At 42.0% G+C, this 23,800-nt stretch overlaps 3 protein-coding genes across 4 annotated transcripts in view; all 3 read right to left on the bottom strand.

Moving 5' to 3' along the window:
* The window catches only part of rims3 (regulating synaptic membrane exocytosis 3), a 32,910-nt gene extending 24,474 nt beyond the window's left edge, over positions 1 to 8,436 (bottom strand). Inside the window, exon 1 of the mRNA XM_069516059.1 lies at positions 8,295 to 8,436. The gene's annotated coding sequence lies outside the window, so the exon portion shown is untranslated. The remainder of the gene's footprint in view (positions 1 to 8,294) is intronic.
* A 2,957-nt stretch (positions 8,437 to 11,393) lies between these two features.
* Positions 11,394 to 15,723, bottom strand: nup42 (nucleoporin 42). The gene is made up of 7 exons (XM_069516778.1): positions 15,454 to 15,723; positions 14,063 to 14,549; positions 13,894 to 13,982; positions 13,697 to 13,773; positions 13,002 to 13,088; positions 12,805 to 12,907; positions 11,394 to 12,640 (listed from the first exon to the last, which is right to left on the bottom strand). The coding sequence occupies exons 1-7, from the start codon at positions 15,650 to 15,652 to the stop codon at positions 12,117 to 12,119; spliced, it is 1,566 nt and encodes a 521-aa protein (XP_069372879.1). The 5' UTR covers positions 15,653 to 15,723; the 3' UTR covers positions 11,394 to 12,116.
* A 651-nt stretch (positions 15,724 to 16,374) lies between these two features.
* On the bottom strand, positions 16,375 to 22,069 carry LOC109631582 (gasdermin-E-like). 2 transcript variants are annotated; one of them, XM_069516312.1, is made up of 10 exons: positions 21,683 to 22,069; positions 20,506 to 20,718; positions 20,189 to 20,381; positions 19,905 to 20,082; positions 19,352 to 19,469; positions 19,089 to 19,226; positions 18,213 to 18,331; positions 17,912 to 18,044; positions 17,734 to 17,804; positions 16,375 to 17,290 (listed from the first exon to the last, which is right to left on the bottom strand). In XM_069516312.1, the coding sequence occupies exons 2-10, from the start codon at positions 20,714 to 20,716 to the stop codon at positions 17,057 to 17,059; spliced, it is 1,395 nt and encodes a 464-aa protein (XP_069372413.1). In that variant the 5' UTR covers positions 20,717 to 20,718; positions 21,683 to 22,069; the 3' UTR covers positions 16,375 to 17,056. The 2 variants fall into 2 exon arrangements, with proteins under 2 accessions (XP_069372413.1, XP_069372412.1); XM_069516311.1 differs by having other exon boundaries at positions 20,506 to 20,745; positions 21,683 to 22,049.
* Between the last annotated feature and the right edge of the window lie 1,731 nt (positions 22,070 to 23,800).

Raw genomic sequence — 23,800 nt, 5'->3', positions numbered from 1 at the left:
TTCTGGATAGTGGGAGGAAGTGGAGACGTGTCATCCATCTTTGTATCCAGTCTAATGAAATCCAACTTCCTGATCGCAATATTGTTGAGAGTTTTTCACCTGTGAGATTTTCTGAGTAACATGTGACTGAGTCTAACGTCTCATGTGTATGAGCATGGTCCTTCTGAATAATATCTCTGATGGCCCCTCAGCCAAGTTCGACTCTCCACACTCCATATAACGTACTCGTAAACTGATGCAGAGGAGCACAGGAGAGAAAACATTATCTTCCCTTTTCAGTCTGTCCCATAAAGATATGGCTGAGCGATCCATTAATGGCCTTTCTTTAAAGCAGCTCTCTCAAACAGGCCACACCGACACTGCTGGTCTGTTAATTAACCTACAGTTTAGCTGGAAAGTAAAGAAGGAAAGAAACACTGTGGGTGTTGTCAGAACAACATGAAGCCCAGCTCATACATCATTTATAAATCTGATCATAAACAGTGAAGTCTCCTATTCTCATTTTATCTACCTATTTATTGGTTTGACCCATTTCAAATTTGTATTTATCTATTGATTACATTATTTTTTTCAAATTTATTATTTTTACTGTTCGTTTTAGGATCAGTCAATTTTGATGCGTATTTGCCAACAGCCTTTGGCTGGTGCCAAATTTCCTATGTGGGACAGCAGAGAGTGAACTGAGCTGAGTCACAAATAAACAAATACATAAAAATATATGTCAGCAGTTTTAGGTCTGCAATTTGTCATCGGCCACATGTCATCAGCTATTTAAAAGAATCAGCATTGTATCATATTAAATGAGATCTCGAGACATGAGGATCAAGTGTTTATCATGAAGTGGCTGTGTGTCCAGAAACATTACCTTACACTGTTTCTTTTGGTAACTATTGGTAATGGATCATGATTAATCATTGCCATTCACTCGGTAGACAACATTTTAATACATCACCTCGATTCACGCCTGAGTCGAGTCAGGTAGTCATCATCAAACTAGGCATTTTGTTATTGTCTTGATTGAAGGACACCTAGCAACCGGATTTACATATAGTACCTTTAAGGAGCTGATATTTTTCCAACAGGCCAAGATGTGCTTCTGTCATTTTCTCAGGTAATTTGCATCAAAATCTAAACTACAGGATGCAAAACATGCAATATATGGTACATGTGAAGAAGCAGTGTTTTGAAAATGATCAATAAAAGCTGAAAAACTCGATGGTAGATCTCTCTGAAGAAAAGGTGTCCGAACGACAAAGGGACAGGTTTGAAAAGATCAAATTAATGAGGTTATCACAGTTCATAGGTCTAGGATATTTACATTCTAATAACAGATCCTGTTTTTACATTTTACATTAAAGAAATACATGAAAAACAATCCCACCGGCAGTGTGCAAGGACAGACAGGAGATGTAATGCACTTCCTGCTGAGGCTACCATGGAAACATCCCAGGTTATGACATTGTGTGTGTCTGCCCAGCGCCTGCTGCATTGTGTTTGGCCTGGTGTTGTTGTGTATATGTGCATGTGTGTGTGTATGCGTGTCGGATGCTTCTCTCTGATCATAAGGGGGGCTCTGAAGTGAGAAAACAGACGGTGGGTTTTGCCACTATGCCGCACACACAGAGGACAGTGAGAATGCCAGGCTGTGGGATGACTGAGAGCCAAATGGATCACACATACAAAATCCCACACAGCGAAACCCACCGTAGTGCAAACACACATATGCCGCACTGAATGTACGTGCCAGAGTGTGGCAGAAGAAAGAGCCATAACATTGAGTGACGGAGAGCGCTGACACCGTCTTGGCTGATGGACTTGAATTAACATCCAAATCTTCTGTAAAAACACTCTGACATAGATTTTGGATTTTAGCGTCACGTTAAATGAGAGAGTTCAGTGTATCATACACAAATTGACCAGATACACTCACAGCACCATTAAATATTCACAAATTTCCTATTTCACACTCTGCAGAGCAATAATACGGCCGGCGAACACGCACACAAATCTGAATCACATGCTAATAGCTGTGAAATGAACAAAAAGCGGAGTTGACGAGGAGCTTCGCTTTGCCTCTCCCATCGACCCAATCACCTTTTTATCCAATAAAATCTTTAATGAGGTGAGTCGTTGTGTCACTGCTTTGACATCACCCTGTGACGGCGGACATAAATCCGATCAGTTACACCATGTTTCAACACAAATGGCTGCTGAATCATGCTGAATGAGCTTTGGCAGGGAAGCAGAGGTTTACACTTCCTCTATCAGAGCTACAAATACAGGTCAAATTAGCCTCTTTCAGGATGTTAAAAGATGCAATATGCTGTTCAATTAATTATTCAATTATAATGTGCAGCATGCAGTTGTGACCAGTGACGAAGCAGTAAACAGAGGGACAGGTCCTCAGTTTTTCTCAAGTCAGATTGTAAATACTGTTTTCTGAATGTTTGATGTTACAGATTAGTCTGTTCAGGATTTGGTTTGTCTCCTCCATCGTAACATCTCTGGTATTATGTTGCAGAGATACTGCACGTACTGAAGTTAGCACATTAACCATCTAGTCCTGACCTGCCCCATCTTGCAACACCAATTTATCCCTCGATATAGACACAGACTGTATATAAATATGGACAAGGAGTGTCTTCACTTTAGCCTAAATATCCTGGATACCAACACTACTATGCTCCGATGTCAATTGGAGCCAGATGGCAAATGCTATTAGGACCTTTAAGGTACATTTTATGTGCAAGCATGATAACATTTGTTTTGTCATTAAAAAGGAACTAAGCCTAACTCAATAAGTACTAAAGTATTTTATCTAAACTGCTCTACATTTTTAACAACCTCACATGGGCCAATTACATTTTGATGGTGGTTTATGTAAACCACTTCATTTGAAGGTCAAACCAAAAATGTGTCCACCATTAATGTACTGACCTACTTACTTTCTTATGAAAACTTTACAAGTATAATAAGTCAGAACTGAGCTTGCCAGTTCAGCCTGTAAAATGGTGGATTTTTACGACTCCTAATTTGAAAATAAGTTTGGTTACCACGAGAGCTTGATCTTCTGACTGCTCGTGTTTCTTCCCATATTGGATCTGCAATTTCGAGATCTCAGTAATTACCCTTGTGCGTGGCCTGTAATGTACAATCATGCACATGAAACCTGAGATGTGCTACACTACAATTATTAAGGCTCTCTCCACATTGTACATGAATGGAGCTGAGCAAGTTTTACCCTCCACTCCTTTTTGTTCAAAGGATGTTAGTTCATGACCAGACATACAGTAAAGGAATCACAAAGACTTTTGGGAAGTCGGTGGTTCTGTGTTTGCAGGAATAACATTACATGAAAATATCTTACTAAATACGGGCATGAAACCACACACACCGATAACCATCAAATCACCATCCAGCGCAGTATCATTTAAAATGTTCATTCACTCATCCCCCTGCTCCCCCCTGTATTCCACACTAATCCGTCCACAGCTGAGCTCGCAACAGAGTGTTTTCATCTCAGCAGTGAATCAAATACCAGATCCAGGATTTAAGCCAACAGCCTTTTGGAGAAGTGAGACCTCTCTCATATCACTTATCACCCCTCAGCAGTCTCTGCAGCTCGCAGAGACTCACAGAGTTTTGCTGCACAACACCGTGGGAAATCTGGTGTGAAAATGAGACACAACATGTCACTGTGTTATCTACTTTCTCTCCCCGCAGGCACACGCAGACTAAACAAACTCCTGTTTAACCATTTTATTTATTTTCTTCAAATGTAAAAAGTTGTTTGGAGGGAGAAGTTCAATTCCGGACTGTCTCATCTCTCACCACATCTGTCGGGCACCGAACAAGTTCTCGTTCGGCCCTCTGGATGGTGAAGTTACCCTGTCAGCAGCAGGGGGATGGAGAGCGCCAGCAGAAAATAGAAAAATAAAAAGCCAGAGTTGCTGGACTGGAAGGAAAGTGGGTTAAGAGGGCCGTGATGGATGAGACTGCAAGCTTTCCTGACTCATGGCCTGCTTTCTCTGGTGGCTAATGTGGTCGGTGACGTCTCCCTCGCTACCCCTCAACAGCCCCCACATTTCTCCATCTCACCTGTGATGCTGGTGGCCCGGCCTGGGGCAGAGAACCACACAGGAACTCACCCCGTTTACCATACCCGCATCGCCATGTCCCAGCTTGGGTAGTGATCTGCTGTGAGGGAGATGTTGCAACAGGCCTGTAGGGACACTGTCGGGTTCAACCAGCACAGGCCTTTCTCTCTTATTTACCCCTAAACCTCTGGAAGGGATGTGTGCATTGGATCATAGTCAGATCCTGCGAGAGGACGAGATAAGAGCTGTATATTTATCTCTCTGCCTGCTTATGTTTTTAGGACCTCTATCGTAGGCTTTTATACATGACCTAATTTTTGGGGTGCTTGCGTGTTTGGCTGATTTGACACACAGATACATATAGTGTGTAACTATCGCTAGTCTGAATGTGTAAAATGATAGTATAATATCGTAAGACTTAATATGCAATTATGTTGTCTAAATTCAAAAAAGACTTACTGAGTCATATTTCTTATGGAATGACTTCAGTCCAGAGAGGGAAAATTTAAACAGATCAGGACTGTCATGCATTTACCTCAACATAGCTGGAGACAGTTTGATATGTAGAGATAGTGAGGTGTCTCCTAATTATTGTCACATCTCTTTTCTTTACAAAAATCTCTATAGATGCACTTTCATTTCACTGTTTATGATTAATATTAATATTATTTATTATTATGATCTACATGGATACCTTCTCAGTCTGTTTGTAGTTTTAATATTTGATAGTAAGACATGTAAACAGACTTTTCTGACTTCCTTCACCTGAATAAGGTCATAATTTTATCAAATTTAGACATTCCGTCATATTACATAGGCATTTATGTCTTTATTTCATTTGATGATTCCAATTATCTTATATTGTTCAGTTTAAGCATTTGTTTTATTTTGCTTTTATTGATTAATGATTGCTTGACATTTAAAGAGTTTTTATTATTTTGTCTTGTAAAGCACTTTGTAACCTGCTAAGTAAATAACGTTAATAATCTGCAGTGTTTTTCTGCATGGACATGTATGACAGATATCAACTCCTGGACGTCGCATGTAAACTGTCTGTGTAAACAACAGTATTATTGAAATAATGTCTTTTTATATAAAAGTCAATAGTGTGAGTATTGTTGTCCTGGTTTAAAGGTTTAGTGTGAAGAATTTAGAGACATCTAGTGGTGATGTTGCATATTGTAGCTGAATACCCTGCACCTTACCCTCCTCTTCTAAACATAAAAGATAGCCTGTGGTAGTCTTCAGTTGCTCCTGATGTAAATATAAAGTATTTAAACATAAAGGGCTCATTCTAGGGTAAAGAAAACAACAGTCTCTACAGTTTAACTTATTATTTTATATTCAAATTCTGCCAATACATCCCTTTCACCTAAATTTTACACACTAGATATTTAATGGGAGATTTACATTTCATAAATATCGCACAAGTACATCAATCGGTCATTTTCATTGAGTCCAAGATCATGTGAACTGCCGACTTTTGTCTCCCTGAAATGTGTTCACACATGCACATGATGGAGGTCACCTTTGCCCCTGCAGCAGCTTCAAACACATATCAGGTGTGGAGTGGCATTGATTTTTGTTTGAGGAGTGCTGTTGCACAGAACAGTGTTGCTTGGATAATGCACACCCCTGGCATTCGACCAGACGATCACCTGACAAATACGAAAAGTATATTGAGGTCCACATGCATGTGAACATGTCTGGATGTGATTGTGCAAATTGATCTCGAACAAGACTTTTGTGTTCCATTAGCAAATCCAGCATGTAGCGGGAAGTGAGGCGCAACCCCGACATCGCCATCCGTTGTAAATCTATCACATACCAGCTGGCCAGTGAATTGTGCGTTACAAATGGTTGTCCACAAGTGCACACATATATAAAAGATGCACGCACACACACACATACACTGGAGCCTGCTCGTTACTGTGAGTGTCTGCTCTGCCCCTTGGTTGTTTTCATTTCATTTTCATTTCAAAAAAGAACCAGGAGGAGCCACAGATCTGAAGTGTGGTCAGATGTATCAGTGCTTGTGTTTTGTGTGTGTGTGTGTGTGTGTGTGTGTGTGTGTTCCTGCACTAGACTTTGCCTTTGCCCTTTCCAGCTACCAGTTTTGCGTAGCGTGTGTGCACGTGCGTGTGAGCAGATGCTCTTTGATGAAAGATGATACAGTGCATAACGGCCCGGCTGGCTTTTGGAGTATCCAGCTTATCTGATACTATCTGACGCATCTCTCTCTATACAACTGAGACTCAAACACACACACGCACCCACTTACGCACAGATATTTCAACCTTGTGGATATTTAAGGAAAGCAGGAATGTGTCTGGCCTCTGAACTTCTGTGCCACACACCTCAAAGCTGCGTGTCGGCCACACCCTGCTGAACGTGGAACTACACTTTGACACAAGCACATGAATACTTCATAAACACACTTGTGAGCAGCGTTGCGGCTGTTTGAGGATTTAAAATTGTATGACAGTATTTTTTTTTCTCCATCTTCTCTGCTGGTATAGAATGCAGAATCTGTGGAAAATGGCTTCCGCTTATATATATACAGGACTCTTAAGTGCAAATGGAGACGCAGGAACGCAGCTTTCAGAACCACAGCGTTGAGTCTCTTTCCAGCTTTAACCATCTCAATTCTGTTTCAGTGGATTATTCGGGGGATCAACTGTGAGTCAGACGAGGATTTCAAGAGTTAAGCACGTGGATGATTATTCTCTTTCTTCTTTTACACAGGGCCAAAGAGGGTCCACTCCTTCACTTCAGTTCACACCCTGTACACTAACAACTACACACAGTTTTAAGATTGTCAGATTTCCTTAGATAGACTCAGATAAAAACACACAAGCCTATAAACACAGGAGCTCTGGAGCCATGTGGCTGGTTTGTGCCCCTCACAGCACAGGTGGGGAGCACAGTTCGAGGCGCAGACCCGGATGTCATCGTGTCTGTGTGCGTACATACATGCGCGTGCAGCCATGTGATAGAATCTCACACCTCAGCGTGCACTTGGCCTGACCTGAGCGCTGGCAGAAGACAGAAAATTACGAAATATGCTGGTTCTCTGTACCCCACAGTCCCTCCTGTCACACAAACAAACAGAAGCAGGGTGGCAGTTCAGCACAGACTTGTCCTGGGGCCCATTATTTTACACCATTGGCCCCTATAAAGCCTCCAACAGTGCCAACACACTTACAATATAACTTGCAATTTGATTTTGAGCCAGTAAAAGAAGACAAAAAGATTCAGTGTGTGCTGAGTAAAAACTACAAAAACATCCATCGATCATCGACACCGCTTCTGCTCCTCAGGGGCCAACATACAAATAACCATTCACACTCACAAGAACAATTTAGAGTCTCAAATTGACCTCACCCACAGAGAGAACATGCAAACTGCACACGGAAAGACCCCGGCTGAACTGGGGCTCAAACCAGAGGCCGTCTTGCTGTGAGAGGACAGTGCTGACTATAGCACAACAAAAGCAGTAACACAATCAAAAACAATGCAACTCTGTTTGGTTGCATTGAGCTAAAAGTGCAAAATACTAAAGGTCATATTGAATAATTGAATAATGAATTGAATTTAATGAGACAGTGAGAAGTGTGGGGGGTTTTTTGGTTTGTTTTTTGTTTTGACATCATACATGCCTGAACTTCCACTCAACACAGCCAAATTAATAGAGGCAGCTAGTTTTCTAAAGCAACATTGTTAGAAAACTCCTTTAGGATTGTCTTTGGGTGAGTATTTATGTCATATTGCAATCCATCCATACAGCATTAATGCATATTATCTGGTCAAACCACCACATCAGTGCCTTTAAACAGTTCATGAGAGGGCGAAGACATTAACCTGGAAGCGGACAGCTATTATTTACCAAAGCCAAGTGCAGGATGTTGGAGTGTGAGAGTGAAGCAAGTCTCTCCAGCTGATCGGAATGATCTGCTCAGCACCTCTGAGCTCGTGCGTTGTCACAATAAAGACACGTTCACACGACTGCACCTAGATTTGACCATGCACGCTCCTCACTGTTTTCACTGATCACCTGCTCTTCTGCTGGTTGCATGATTAAAAAAAAAAAAAAAAAAAAAGCATCGATCCACATCATTCATGCATCGCCCTGTGCACAAATGTAAGCATTTTGAGCCCCTGCAGCAAAAAGCACAGAGAGGGGATCTTTGCACTCACCTCTTGCAGGAGGAACGGCGAGGTGAAGGTGCGGGGTGTCGGAAGTTGTCAAATAACTGTTGGTGTGTGTCGTCTCTGCGTGAATGTCATCGTTCGGCTTGTATCGTTGCGGTGCTGGTGTTTTAAGTGTACGTGCGCGCGCGCTGTCCGGCTGCTCCTGCGCTTGGTGCTGCTGCTGCTCACACTGCATCCGAGCGAGGCGCGCTGCTGTGGAGAGAGGGAGGGGGGGAGAGGGGAGGGGGGGGGAGCGGAGGGAGTATTAGGTGTTGTCAGTCGGTGTGGCAAACAGCGACCACGTGTGGCCATGTGAGGCAAGGATTTACATGCGTAAATCCTGCAGAGCTCATCTCCTCTTTGTGTCTGGGAAAGATGGAGGAATGAGGCTGCGTTCTCTGATTTGGCTTCTTGCTCATGCATGAAACCCTCTGATAAATATAACAGCTACGGTTAAAGTTGTGAAGTCCTTTTTACGACTCTGGTGCGCTCATGTGTTTTCAGAAGGTGGGAAAATGGAGACTGTAAACAAAATGTGTGTATTTATTTGTTTAAACAACACATTGACACGTCTCTGCAATATTTCCATAGTAATAAAGAAAGTAGCGTCAGGGACCCTGCAGCCAATGACTCTAGGATCAGGAGGAAAGACCCCAACTGGGCCCCAAGACGTAGGGACACACACCCAGGTCTGAGCAGCCTGTGGTGGGCCTGCATTAGCAGAGGGTGTCTTGTGATTTAAAGGCAGAAGCTCATAATGACGCTAAAGTGTATAACTGATGAAATGACCCTAACATCTGCTGGTTATTGCTAATATCTACTGGTGGTTGGCAACTTCTATCGTGTGGAAATAATATTCACTCTCTTGTTTCATGTTCTAAAATGTGTCTTCTATAAGACACATCACACTTAAAACTTGATCAAGAAAAAACAGACCTTACATTGTGTTGGTTGTTGCTTGGTCACCACTGCAAGGCAATGCAAAAATGCAATTGAAAAAAATATATATATTAATTACATTTAAACACAGTCCTCTGCAGGTTGATGCATTTGCACAGACACTGCTTCCTCGCTTTCTTTCTCCTCTGCTCATGCAGCGGGTTCTGCACGCAGATAAAATGAATGTAATGGATGCAATGTAACGTGATTTCTGTCCAGCCTCTCAGTGCCACTTAGAGCCACTTAAGTTCAAATGATCCAGGCCTCACCCTGGTCTGCTCTCAAACACAGTGCATATATTCTCTGCCCTGACAATGTTTACCCAACACAGCATGTTATTACTGTCAGAGGACGAACACGGTGCCCTGGTCCTGATGTGAACCCATGAACGCACAGCCCAGAAACCCAGCTCCTTACCCTTCCAGGTGAAATATGTGCCACTCAGTCTCCCATGCAACAAGCCACTCAAATAGGCATAAATCAGCCTTGGATCAATGCTCTGTTTCCCATAGGCGAGCCGCTGTGGGCCAACACAATCAATTCTACCGCGGGAGTCATTGTTCCAATTACTAAGCCTGGTTTCTCTGTTGCAACAGTAAGGAGGGTCGACTGGAATCAGCATCCCCCCCCCCCCCATCAAACATTAAAACCTGGCACTGAATCCGAATCGGCTCATTGGCATTCTGCAGAGAGAGGGGGTGGTGGGGTTGAAGCTGTGAAAGGAGCATCTGTTGCTGTCATCAGCTGATTGGTGACCACGATGGCCGTGTTGTAGCAATGAACACAATGTGCATTTAAGCAGTGTGTCATAAAAAAAATGCTGATCAGGGAGGAGGAATTTCAATAGCTGCAGGCAGGAGTTATAATTCAAAGGATTGATCCGCTCCCAGCTCGACATACATACACAGCTGCAGTACATGGTCTAAATCGGGAATAAACAAGATGGACAGCCCTGTTTCCCCCTATGGAAATGTGTGTTAAATGTATTAGAGCACATTATACACCGTGTGTCTGGTGAATGTGGCTGGAGTCAGGTCAGAGTCTATTGAATTACAGTGTATTTTGTGATTTTACAGGAAGGTGGGGCAGGTTGGGGACGGGAAGGAGACAAGTGTACAGTACATGAAAGAGGTGTGTGTGTGTGTGTGTGTGTGTGTGTGTGTGTGTGTGTGTGTGTGTGTGTCTGTTTCAACTCAAATGTCATTTCTCCCCCCTGTGAGTACCCAGCAGTCCCCTGGAGGTAGGGAGGAGGAAATAACGGCATTCACGAATAAACAATTCTCCCTATTTAACACAACAGATCAGATATCTTTAATATGATTTAATTGTCTTAATGCACTCCAGAGCATGTAAAACATTTCATTTAGCTGTGTGTATGTGTGTATGCAGGCGTCTAAAGGCTCATCCCTCACTTTGAATGTGCTCTGATCAGTGCAGCTCGAGAACACATAACATAAACACAGGCAGATTTAATGCTGCAGCAGTCGGTGATTAGAGCTGCTGCTTATTTCCTGTTAATCACTATAGATGGATTCAACATTTATAAATGTTTTACTGAAATTATCCCTTTTTATGAGTCTGTATTTTAATCATTCATTAATCAATTAAACTCTTTATGTATTATCTGCTCATTAGGGGGTGGGACGTACAGCAGAAGGTAAATTAGGATTTTACAAACTGTTGTTGGCAGTGGATGATGTGATTCCAGTTGTATGAATGTGTAAAATTGTATTAGCTATGTGCACTGCGCTTCTAACCGGGACATGAAAAATGGACCTTGAGATGATCTGACTCAAAAATATGCACTAAGACACACACACACAATCGCTTGCACCTCTTGCTGATTTCACAAACTCACTGTCAGCTGAAAATATGCCCCCGTCAGCAGAGCCGCAGCCCCTATAGCAGTAGAATAGCTTATTGGTATCTCTTTGTCGCTGTATTCCTCTCCCTGTGAACACCTAATGAATACGTATTGAATAACTCATTCGTTCATTATCATTTTGCACTCACACTTTCCTCTCTTTCACTGGATGAAGACCTACAAGCTGCTGTGGACAGATGGTTGAGAACTCACGGTATTTCAGTTTCAATGTTGCCTCACATATGTAATTTGGTCATCCTTAGAAAACCCCTTCTTTACAAATTAGTCCATAAGTACAGTTATTTATACTTCATTTGTTTTTGTTTTATTTGCATAAAATACTCTTGGCGCCCTCACCTGGCTGAGAGGTGCAATTACAACATTTACAAAAGCTATTCCATTAATGTAAGGTTACGTACGTCAGTAAAAGGCAGCAGTGTATCAAGACACTTTGGGGGAAAAGAACTGCGGGGGCGCTACATTGAATCAACATGTTTAAGGGGTTTTTCGTTGCTGTGGACTCAAGAAATCAGTCACACGGCCCCTCCCTAAATTTGGGGCCTCACACAATTGCCTGCTTCACCTTCCATGTTGCATCGCCCCTGGTAGACGGATTGTAATTCTCTCACAAGCATTTAGTGAAGTACATTTGCAGATAAGAGGGCGTCGTATCCAAAGTGTTGCAAGAGTTTCATGCAAGTTTATTGCCATGATTTAATGTTTTGTTGACTGTTCATCTGGTAGAAGCTAAAACTGCTTCACAGCATCAACAGTACACATTTCAACACATCCTGTTACCCCTGCAATAGTATTTTATGACTGAAGACACTTCAAAAATATATATCCGGTTGACTGCACATGTTTTGTACTTCTTAGATCTTAAAAGGAATCAAAGCAAGAGTTGATTTTGTTAAATTAGTACATTTCCTGTATTCTAAAACCATTTAAGTTATTTGGATTTAACAAAAGCTCTATGTAGAGAAAATGTATAAATTGATGTCTTTTTTGTGAAGTTTCTCCACATATCATACTACCAGCATGTCAGCTGGAGGAGGTTTTAAAGGAATCTGACCGAGCGTGAACCTTTTGGCCTTGAACTCATTCAGTTCCTCCGGAGTTAGATTGCTCTCAGGTGAAAACAGACTGTCCGATGCAGCGCCAGCAGGCCTGGCCCCTGCTGTAGGTGGAGCAGCGGCTGCCCCAAACCCTCCGCTCATCTGTCCAAAAGCGCTGCTGCCTCCTGCTGCAGTGGATGATGCTGTCCCGAAACTGCTCCCAAATCCTCCTCCAGTGTTTGCTGTGGAGGAGAAGCTGAACCCAGAGGCGGAGCCAAATCCTGAAGCGGCTGCTGGTTTGTCAGTGGTCTGAGCAGCGAAGGAGAATGCTGAAGCTGACGGAGCAGAGGAGGAGCCGAATCCTTGGGCCGGTTGTGTCGGAGCTGCTATGGCACTACCGAACCCACCTGAGGATGATGGTGCAGCAGAGGGAGCTAACCCACCGCCCGCAGCAGCAAAGCTTATACTGCTGGCCTGCACCGGAGCCCCAAAGCCTACATCAGAGAGATTTAAGACAATAATAAGCTAGTTTGAGGAATTTTATTCTATAAATTCATAAACGCATTGATGCGCTGGGCTTAATTCAAATATGAGTATTTTCTAAAACGTTGAACAATTGCTTTTAAATTATAAAAACTGAGCGATTCTTATTCTTCACCTTTGCTTCCAAAATCAGACGTTGAGGATCCAAATCCGGTCGCTGTCGCTAAACCAAAGCCACTTGAAGATGCCGGAGATGTTGGGTTGTTTAACTCTGCAAGCTGCAGGGTAAGTAAACATACTTCAGATCAAAACATGTTCTGCGAGTGTACGTACGTGTATGTTTGTATGTGTGTGTCTGTGTCTGTGTCTCACCAAAGCAGTGCGGGTGGCTGGATTCATAACCTTCAGTTCCTGGACTCTGCTTCTCCACTGGTTGAGCAGCTGATTGACTCCGTTCAGCTAAACACATGAAACGTGTGTTTGTTAGACTTAACACATTTGTACAAACACTAGATTATTCAAAGGTCATGTGACAAAAATTCTGAAATACAATAACCCCATTGAAAGGAATCATTTTCACACAGAAGACAAGAGTTGAACACAGGTGTAATGCTGCACGTATTTGTATAAAATGTTCAGGATAGGCCTTTTGTTTCAGCACACTTGTGTAACTGATGAATGCAGCCACTGCACATTCGGAACAATTTGTGTGTCTTTGTAGCCTCTAGCTAACAATTCAGAACCGGCCAAAGAAATAACAAGAGTGTGGCTCGGGCCACAATTATCTGTATGAGCCCGATCGAGCAGTGAGAAAACTAACCGAGCCCAACAGGCATTCTATATTTTGTGTCCCAACCCGACTAGAGCCCGATGCTTTACAGGCACATACAGTGTAATAAACCAAGCAGAAAGCCGAATCCAACCTGATCTTGAATATCGCTGTGTCAGCTGTGATTTTTGCAGACCGTTCCGCCACTAAATTCACAGATAATATTAGAGCACTGTCTTGACTTTCTTAGTGGACTGAGGACATGAGGAATGACATTAATGCGTAACACTTCACTTACATAGCTCTGCAGATCCCCCGAGGCTCTTGTGGAGTAGTACTCCAGCCTGAGCTCTTCTGGAGAGAGATCAGTGAAACCTGGAGAAAATACAAATACAATTTCTCGTTGATTGATATAAATCACATGTCATGCACAACTGGAGTTGTGGTAACAAATTACATCAGAAATCATGTGATTACACGAATATTGATACCGACCAGATAAAGGTGCCTTGGAGTTAGAATAACACGAGAGGCACCACTGCCGCGAACTCTCCCAGATCTCCATGTCCATCTGAATGATCTCTCTGTGTGGTCATGACACAGGCATCACATTAAATTCACTTCTAAAGCAGACGAACCTTCAGTCAAACACAAGTAGACTTACAGTTTTTTGTCATCATCTTCATCAACAGCGGTTCCTCCTCCTCCTCCTCCTCCTCCTCCCCCCCTGTTAAAGGTACTAGGACTATCGAGCGCAGCAAATCTGTTTTGAGAGAAGCTGAATTCGGTGCTCTTTACATTATCTCTTCTCCCCCCTCCTCCTCCTCGGCCCCAGTCATTCCCCCCGCCGCCTCCTCCTTTGCCCCAGTCATTCCCCCCACCGCCTCCTCCTTTGCCCCAGTCATTACCCCCACCGCCTCCTCCTTTGCCCCAGTCATTCCCCCCGCCGCCTCCTCCTTTGCCCCAGTCATTCCCGCCGCTGCCTCCTCCTCTGCTCCAGTCATTCCCCCCTCCTCCTCCCCCTTTACCCCAGTCCGTTCCCCCGCGACCTCCTCGGCCCCAGTCGTCGCCTCCATGAGACGAGAAGGATGAAGGCTGGATGTAGCTTCCTTTCTGGTGGGCAGGATTCACCCAAACTTTGTTCCCGAACCCTGAAATGCACGAATGCCAAAGTTAAACAATGTGAAGGAAATGATAAAACCACCGCAGTCATTCTTTTCCTTCATATTGTAACTGCAGCACTTCCATCTCCACACTGGTAGCATGATTGTCCACGGTGAAGGAGGGACTCCTCCTCTGTTTCTCCATTTTAACAGCACCACAACAGAGCTTTTGAGTGCGTGTTTGGTGTGTTCTCATCAGAAGTGAGGATGTAAGGATAGAGAATGTGTTGTACAAACTGTAAGTTCTCCTAAGATATCTTTGAGATTTTGACGTACATTAATTAAAGTAGCCTGACCTACATTATATTTGGGAGTTGATTAACAGCAGACACTCTTATGTGTTACAATATATTATAATTTCTTAAATCTCATTGTGTTTAGCTGTCTGGTGCTTTTGATCCCTTCCAAGGAGGTTGTGTCTTCATCTGCATCCTATTCTAGTTGTTATTGTGTATATTTGATTGACTTGTAAGGTCAACTGAGAATTTGTCCCCCAAATCTGTGACTTGATTTGCCTACCTCCCCTCCCCCCTCTGTATTTGTTGCTGTGTCTCTTGTGTTTGTTTTATTGTAAATAAATGTCTTGCTGCAAAACCAAGTTGAAGTTTCCAGTTTATAAGGTCTGATCTAGTCTTGGACAGTTGGGATGTTCGTTTGTGTGGAAACTTTTAATGTTCTGGCTGTTTATCACTCACGGTTTTTATTTTAAGATGAGGTTTAAGTTTAACATTCACATTAAATGTTCCCACGCTAAGGTTAGGAACCGAGAAATCAAAATGACAGTAAACAAAGCAGAGGAACAGAAGGGGAAATGTTTCCACACAACAGATGTGCTATAGAAACACGTCACTGCAGTAGGAGTAATCTAATCTCATTTCATCGTTAGTTTTACCTCCACCTCCTCCTCGGGGCTGTTGCTGACCAGAGGAGCGGCTGTAGTTGTTGTTGTATCCTCCTCCTCCTCCTCCTCCTCCACCTCCTCCACCACCACCACCTCCTCCACCTCCTCTGCTTCCTCCCCTCGGATGTTCATTCCAACAGTTATCGCCGTAACGACAGCGGCCCTGAAGGAAAAAGTTACAAATCGTCATTTTCACCAAGTGTTGACTCTTTCACTCTTGGCCCGCCACAGTGTTATTGTGCGACTCAACGCACGAGAAGGAGGCACACGCCAGGGTCGCAGCAGATTGACGTCACGACCTGACAGTAACAACAGCGACCTCATGCGGCGAGTTGATAGAGAGTTGGATAGATAGATAGATAGATAGATAGATAGATAGATAGATAGATAGATAGATAGATAGATAGATAGATAGATAGATAGATAGATAGATAGATAGATAGATATACTTTATTCATCCCCGAGGGGAAATCCTTGTGTTCTAGCAGTACAAACATGTGCAACAAGTTCAATTCTTTTTTCTTTTTTTTTTACATAGAAGAGCATACACAAGTTAATATCCACACAAACACACACATTCATCCCCATAAAAACAGTAGATGCATCTGTGGATATAAAACAGAATAAATACAGAATAAAATGAAATGCATTAAAAACGTGTGCAAATTGAATAGGATGCCTAGTGCTTAAAAATACACTAAAACACAAAATACGATGAAATTCAGTGGTAGTTTTTGCTCTGAGTTTGTAAAGTGCTTCTAGATTCTAACAAATGTATCACCTGTGAGTTGGAGTTTGGGAAAATATTATTCATTTCTAAATTTGCCTGAAATGTTGTCCCTTTGTCAGCTGGACATCCAGCATGGCTAATTCAGGGGCAGAGACTGACACTTGAAATAAAGATGAGAAGAGTTTTTAATTTTTTATATACTTTATTTGACAATTACAATGAAGTGATAAAAAGCTTGAATGCAGAGAATTTTTTTAAAATGACTAATATTACAATGTATTGATATGGGTTAAAGTACAGCTTCCCCACACAAAAATAAACAACAATTTTAAATGACAGAAGAAAGTCTTCTGCAGATTGTCATTGTCAGTGTGCAAATAAATAATATGGATTTAAAAACAGGAGTTCTTCCTTTTAGCAAAATAGCTTACAGTTTCTTAACATTCAATGACGGTATTTAAAGGAATATAATTATGCTACATTTCTGTTTAATACAATTAGCTCAGTAAAAATGATTAATGATGACTATAAGCAGTTGCAGTGATAATATGCAGCCTCATTCAACTGGATTCAAACAGAATAATACAAATTTGTAGAAAAATGTCTATATTATCTCATGCTGCTGATCTATTATAAAACATGTATATATATTATGTGTATAAAAATGTCACCGCTTGCTTTACGTAATAAATATATATTTCCTGTATATTACTTGAAAAAATATTAAGACATATCGATATAAACATTACTCGCAATGATATAAAGATGTCACGCAATATACTATAGTAAGCTTACACTTTATAAACTTTACAAAGAAAGAAAGAAATGGACGGAATATAGTCCAAGAAAAAGAAAAACACAGCACTACTTCAGCCCATTGCACAGAAGGGACAATCCATTAGCACTGAGGCAGAGGAGCAGAGGGAGGACTCCGGCGTTGTCTCCCCCCTCTGTCCACAGGCTGTCGATGTTTCTCATCAGCGTCAAGTTGGTGGAGCTGAGCAGCTGCTTGGCCAGTTGGAAAGCTTGGTTGTCCTGCAGCAGGACGGGAAGACACTGGATGGGGAGAGGTCCACTGCTCTCCTTCACACTGCACATCTGATAAAACAGGCAGATGGACAGATGGAAGCTTTTTGATGCAAAGGTGTTAGTTGAAAGCTTTCTCAGGTCTTTTTTTTGGTCAATAGCAGGTGGTTACATTCCTAGAGCAAATACAAGAGGTCAAAATGCACACTCTGAGCAGTGGGCCGAGCAGAGAAGAAGAAGAAGACACTGTAGATGAAGAGTGACATCATTCTTCTCACCAAACCCTCAACAAGAAAGCCGATATCCATATTCCCCCAAATAAATCAACATATTCTTTAAAATACTAAATGTTTCCTTAAAAATAGATTAAAACAATTAATTGGAAAGGAGATTTTCATTAAAATGTTTAAATTTAATAACACTTTTTCTTTAATAACTTGCTCTGAGTCATGTAATAATTTTAAACTCACTAACAGCAAACAATTTAAAGCAATAAATAACACAGGTTAACAAACCAGTTTGTCAAAGGCCCAGAGAAAATCAGCCCGGCTCTCACTCAAGAGTCTCAGTGTTTCATCCGGCAACTCTGCAAGAACAATCCAAAGTGCAGAAAATGATTGCCTACGTTTAGTTACTTCCCTAATAGCGAAAACATTTTTTTTACATCCCTCAAGGTTGGGAGTTACCGCTCACCTTCCATAGCACTGACAAACAGGTGAGCTGCGTTCAGGTGTGCAGCATCAGCCGAATGGCCGCTCTCTGAGTGGTTGTCTTGCTCCTCGTGCTCAGCCGTATCGAGCGTTTCACCACTGCACAACTCCTCCAGCTAACAGACAGAGGATAAGGATGATGTAGAAAACAGATAATGTGCAACAGAGGAAATGTGGTATGCAAGGGGAATTATTCTAGCCTCAGTGTAACTGTCTAGGAATGAATAAATTGTGTTTTTAGAAGTATTTCCCTTTGAGTTAGTTCATGCTATTGCTTCACTCACCACACACTGCAGAAATGACAGAGCAGCTCTGTCCGTCATTGTCTCTTGGAGCGTCTTGAATAAGGCATGTCGAGTTAACTCAGGGAGCTCCGCCAGCGGAGACAGGTCCATCTGTGATCCTGTAAGACACCAGGAAACACTGCATCAGATCATTATCTGAAGGTACACAGACACAATATTCAGTGGTTACGAGCCTCAGCCTTCTTCCTTTAGTATGACAGATGCACTACATTGGATGGTTCAGAGGACAACCTCCCTGACAACCATTGGAAATCCACAAAAACAGAACGGCACACGGCATGGCTGAACAAATGTTACTTAGACACAAACAAGCACCCAGTGTACAAATAACTTGTGGTAACTTGACTGCCTGTAATAAAATAATTAAATTAAACATAGAAGGGCTGATTCAATCAAACTCGGGCAATTACTTTTATCTCTAATACATAATGTCTACATTCTTAGATTTGAGATATTTGAAGATATTTTCTTGTTTGAATTCTATATACATACATATGGTTTTGTGATATTCCAATTTTTTTATCTACAGATAGTCTTGTAAGCTCAACCTTGTGCCATAATACTTTTTGAATATCCCACATCCAATTATAACCTTTGACAAGTTCTGCAGAATGTGTAGCATTATGTCTATATTATTCAGAACAATGAACAATTAATAGTTCGTTTTAGTCTCCATTTTTGCTACTGAGGCAGAAAAAACACCAAACAACAATTCACAGAACCCACAATAGGATCTATGTATCGGAGGAAAAGGGAACCCACTTCATCTATTTCATTATATCATCACTTCCTCAAAAAATTGGGATCGGGAAATAATCATCAACTCAGATTACTGATATATGAATGGACACAAACCGTTTTTCCATGCACTCAAGACGGAGACAGGAGAGGTACAGCCATCCACCATATCTATGAAGGGATGATTGGATGGGGAGGACAAAACGGGCGAGTCTGCCTCAAAGCCTCCGATTGTGCCAGGTTGCAGGCATATAACTGAAAATACACACAGCATCATAGATAAACACAGAGAGGAGGAAGTATTTGGTGTGGTTAATGACACACACACACACACACTCACTCACTCACTCACTCACTCACTCACTCACTCACTCACTCACCGTAGTCTCCACTTTTCTTAATCTCTAGTTCCAGGATGCTGTATGCAATGACTGTGTCAGAGGGGATCTCCAAAGAAACATTGCTGTCCTTCTCAATGTTGTTGTTGTCCTGCACACACTTATAAATAAATAAAAACACAGAAAGCTTTGATACTGTCTGCATAAATAATTGCACATCTTAAAATTGACTTGTAAATCAAAATGTTACAAAAATTGTGTGTGTGTGTGTGTGTGTGTGTGTGTGTGTGTGTGGGGGGGGGGGGGGGGGGGGGGGGGGGGGGGGGGGGGAGTAGTAATAGTAATTCATGGAACTTGATGAAAAATATCAGGCACATTTAGGGAACTGATATCTATGTTTGTGTGAAATTTGTTTTCTACTGAGTGCCATTCTTGCTGCTTAATAAGAATGGAACTGGGTAGAGTGAGACTGACTAAAATCCCTTGATCCATCCCCACCAAAATTTACTGGGTTCTTCCTTGACACATACCTTCATCAAGTTTCAAAACATAACCTCCCCGGCAGAGGTGTGAACTCAACCCCATCCACACCCACCTTAACAGAGCTCCCCAACATGCCCACCAGACCGAGCACGGCCTTGAAAATGTACTTCTCCTTTTTCGACTGGGTGACAGCGCAGGAGTCGGAGGTGAGGATCCGCTCCTTCACTATCGCGAGCACCTCGGACTTCTTCTTCAGCTGCTTCACTAGCACATGCCCCATGTCGACCAGCCTGGAGGAAAGGGGAAGAGGTTCTAATCTACAGCAGCCAAGTGCACACAGTTGTGTTTTTTCACACTGTTCATCTCAAAGGTATTAAAGTCATGATCTGAAGGAACCTGTTACTGGAGTCACATAACAGCTTCTTCACATCCAGTTCCTGTTTCTTCAGCTTTCCAAAACTTGATTGGAGCTCGGAGGTGCCACGCCCCTCTAGTTCCACGCCGAGGGAGCCGAACTTGGTGTCCAGATTCCCGAAGAGTTTGTCTCCAAACTTCCCGTCGTAGGTCACAAACTCTGTCTCACGCACCCCTGATGAGACAGATATGATTCACCCTTAATCAAAGATTTAATTACAACAAAATACTATACTGTATCGATGAAAAAGAACTTTTCTCAAAAAACACAAACAGTCTGAGCATGCACACCTACATACCAGGGCTGAGCTCCCTGTCGTCGAGCAGCAAGTCACTGAGGGTGAAATTCGTCGGCTGGTACTTGGGCCTTTGCCAGAACCAGATGCGGTTGCGCTTGATAACTAGCGCCATCGGAACCAGTTTGCCTGAGTCATTCACTCGAGACACATGGATGAGGCTTCCGTCTGGGTCAATTTGGCGGACAAAGTTGGCAGTGGCCTTGGAAAACATGGCTTCCACAAAACAAAAACCACAGACAGCTGGAAGTGAAGAGACACAAATCGAGAAGGCACAGAGAGCAAAGAGAGGAGCTTTGAAGTACTTCTACCAGAGCACTAAACCTCTAGAGGTGGTTTACTGTAAGTATCCTCCCTGTTCTCCCCCTCCAGAAGTCCCAAACCCTTTGAGTCTGAGCATCATGAAACCCCAAACCTTTCGGGAGCAACCAGTATGCAGTGACTCATGAAGCCTAACAGGAAGTCCCCTGCATGTTGTTCACATATTAGTGTGACTGCCAATAGACACACACACACACACACACCTCAGCCTTCTAACTTCCTCGGCTCAGCTTTCATAGCATAAATATTTAAAGTAATCAGGCGTAAAAGAGGATTTGAGCTGTGAGGAAAGGGAGAGAAAATAAGAGAAGAATACCTCAGTGGGTTTAAGGAACGTGGGAGTTAAGTGAAAGAATTCAACATTGGCTCTCTAGTAAGAGTTTATGCCTATAATAATAGTTTCTTAAATACTACCACTGCATTATCACCATATAGGAAATACTTTTAATCATGTGACCTCCAACTTTATCAGTTAGATTCATATAAAAATCTGTGAGAGTAGAAAAAGTAGGATTAGTAGGTTAGTGTCCACAACACACACACACACACACTACACGTGTGCCAGAGCGCTCATTTCCCGGCAGCCCACTTATTGTAACTCTGACCAGCTGTAATGCACGTGCTTGCACAGTGAGATGAGCTGCGCCTTGCTTTAAAACGTATCACTCTTATTATTATGCCTTTGACTTAAATACCTAAAGAGGAGAAAAACAATTTGACAGCAAATTCACCACAAACGCACCACGGTCTATTATACACACCCGATTAGTTAACATTTCTTTTCCTCTCCAGTTTTATGTCTCAACAAACGCAGATAAAATGTCTCAGTTGCTGCATAGATTAAAAAAAAGTCCCTTACCTTAATTAAGATGAAAAATAGCTCTGTAATGACTGTGGGTGATGCGTTCAGGGACTCTGCATCCAGCTGTCAGAGATGGAATGGCAACTTGGTCGTCATGCGTAAAAGTTGTTCCACCGCAGAGGGGGATCGAGCTCTGGGTCTTATCGTGTTAGTCAGACGACCTTCGGGTTGTAAACCGAGAGTGAGGAGGATTCGGTGGCAGTGGTCAGATGTGGGTGCTCAGCGGTGGGATGGTCCTCTTGTCCACGTTTTCCTCCTCCCACTCTCACTGGAGTCTTAATTCTGATCATATGAACTGTATTTCAGGCACAGTCTATGATTTCAGGACATGAGCCGACTTGTCTTTTTGATTTTCCTTTTCTTTGGAAACATTATTTTTCTACTAATCTACATAAAGGTGGTGATCTGGGTTACAAATGGGGTTTATGACGCATTTTGGTACAAACCACATCCTATCTAATATAGAGCAGGCTATGCAATTCAGTGAAGTATGGAAATCAGTCAACATAAAAACCACTTAATTACACCCACTTGACAAAAACACTGATTTAAAAAATACCAACAAACCCAATTTTACATTCACTAGATCCAGATTATATTCTGATCTGCACCAAATTGCACACACTCAATACATATCACTCCCCCAAACATGCCTGATTTATTTAATCAAGCTCCATGAATTATCTTACAATGTTAAAGAAAGTGGAAAAAAAACTTCCCGCACCAGTATTTAAAGGGTTCTTCCTTGGATCATGCCCAACACCTCCACACAATTTAATGTAAATCAAATGTGTAATTTTTTGCATTTACCCTTTAAAAGAAGAAATTCAGACAAAATAACCGCCTTTTGGAGGCAATGGCAATCTGTGTGAGCATAGCTAGTGCCTCTAGTTAATATATGTGGGTTCAGATTTGAAGTGAAATGCTGAGGAATAGGTTTGGGAGAATGTGAACATTTGAGTGGGTGGGTGCACTTCGCTTTGTGACATATGCTTATCAGTGGGGATAAGTAACTTTTGAAGGGCTGTCAGGGAGTTGTCACTCAGATATGTAGATGAGGACCCTCTGTTATCCAGAGGTGGATTTCACAATCCATGAACAAAACGGTGCAAAATAAAATAGAATTACATAGAATGACCCCAGTCTGAGAGTTTATTTATTTGCTTGTTTGGCAGCAAGATTACACAAAAACTGAACTAATTTCTATGAAGCTTGGTGGAAGAATGCGACATGTCAAGGAACTCGTCAAAGGTCATTGCCTCCACAGTGAATCACAAGCACATCTGGAGGAGTTCTTACTTTAAGGCTCTGGTGGAAGAAAGCTAGAAGGTCATCCCAACTTGGAAAGAAAATCAAAGATGTTGCAGTTTAAGTATTATTTCATAACCTTCAAGATTTGATCCGTAGTGTTACTGTGTTTTATTTCTCATTCAGAGGTTGCATCACAATTCACAATTATCTTTAAATATGGCCATTTGTAAAACGAGGTCAATTTGTCAGTCCCATTAAGTTTGAATTAACACAGTAACAATTTGCTTGCTCTTAGATATTCAATATTCAATATTGTGCAATAACATACCTTTCTCTTGGTGTGTACATTTCCCTGATTAAATGTACTTGTTGTTTAGGATGAACAACATGACCTACTGACTTGAGTTGTCTGCAAAGAAAGAAAGAAAGGAGAATGAGTATGAATTGGGAAGCTTGCTAAGTACATATATAGAGATTTTCATTGCAGCACTTTTAGAATAACTGGTGACTGGAACTTCAATGATATGCAACACTTGCAATAGCTGTGCAGGCTTGAGTGTAAATTTGTAAAGTCTACATTTTTAACATTTTCTATGAAGATAAAAGGTGTTTACTATGTTTAACTTACCTCATCCTGTGGAAAAGGGCTTCTGTCTCAAAAATTGCAGAGGGCTTGCAGAGTGCATCACTTCCAAAAGGCATTAAAGACTGTGAAACTTCTGTGAGGAGCCCAGAATGCATATGCAGTCCTGACCAGCTATTTGAACAGTGGTTGACTTTGGACAAGGCATCAATGACTTACTACTCTTGGTATAGTAATGCAAATGTTTCTCAAAGAGCTACTTTCAACATTATGGGAAAGGG

This window comes from Paralichthys olivaceus, chromosome 20, assembly GCF_024713975.1.
Source record: "Paralichthys olivaceus isolate ysfri-2021 chromosome 20, ASM2471397v2, whole genome shotgun sequence".
Taxonomy (NCBI): Eukaryota; Metazoa; Chordata; class Actinopteri; order Pleuronectiformes; family Paralichthyidae; genus Paralichthys; species Paralichthys olivaceus.
The sequence above is the reverse complement of the archived record's forward strand: the minus strand, read 5'-3'. Positions and strand labels throughout refer to the sequence as shown.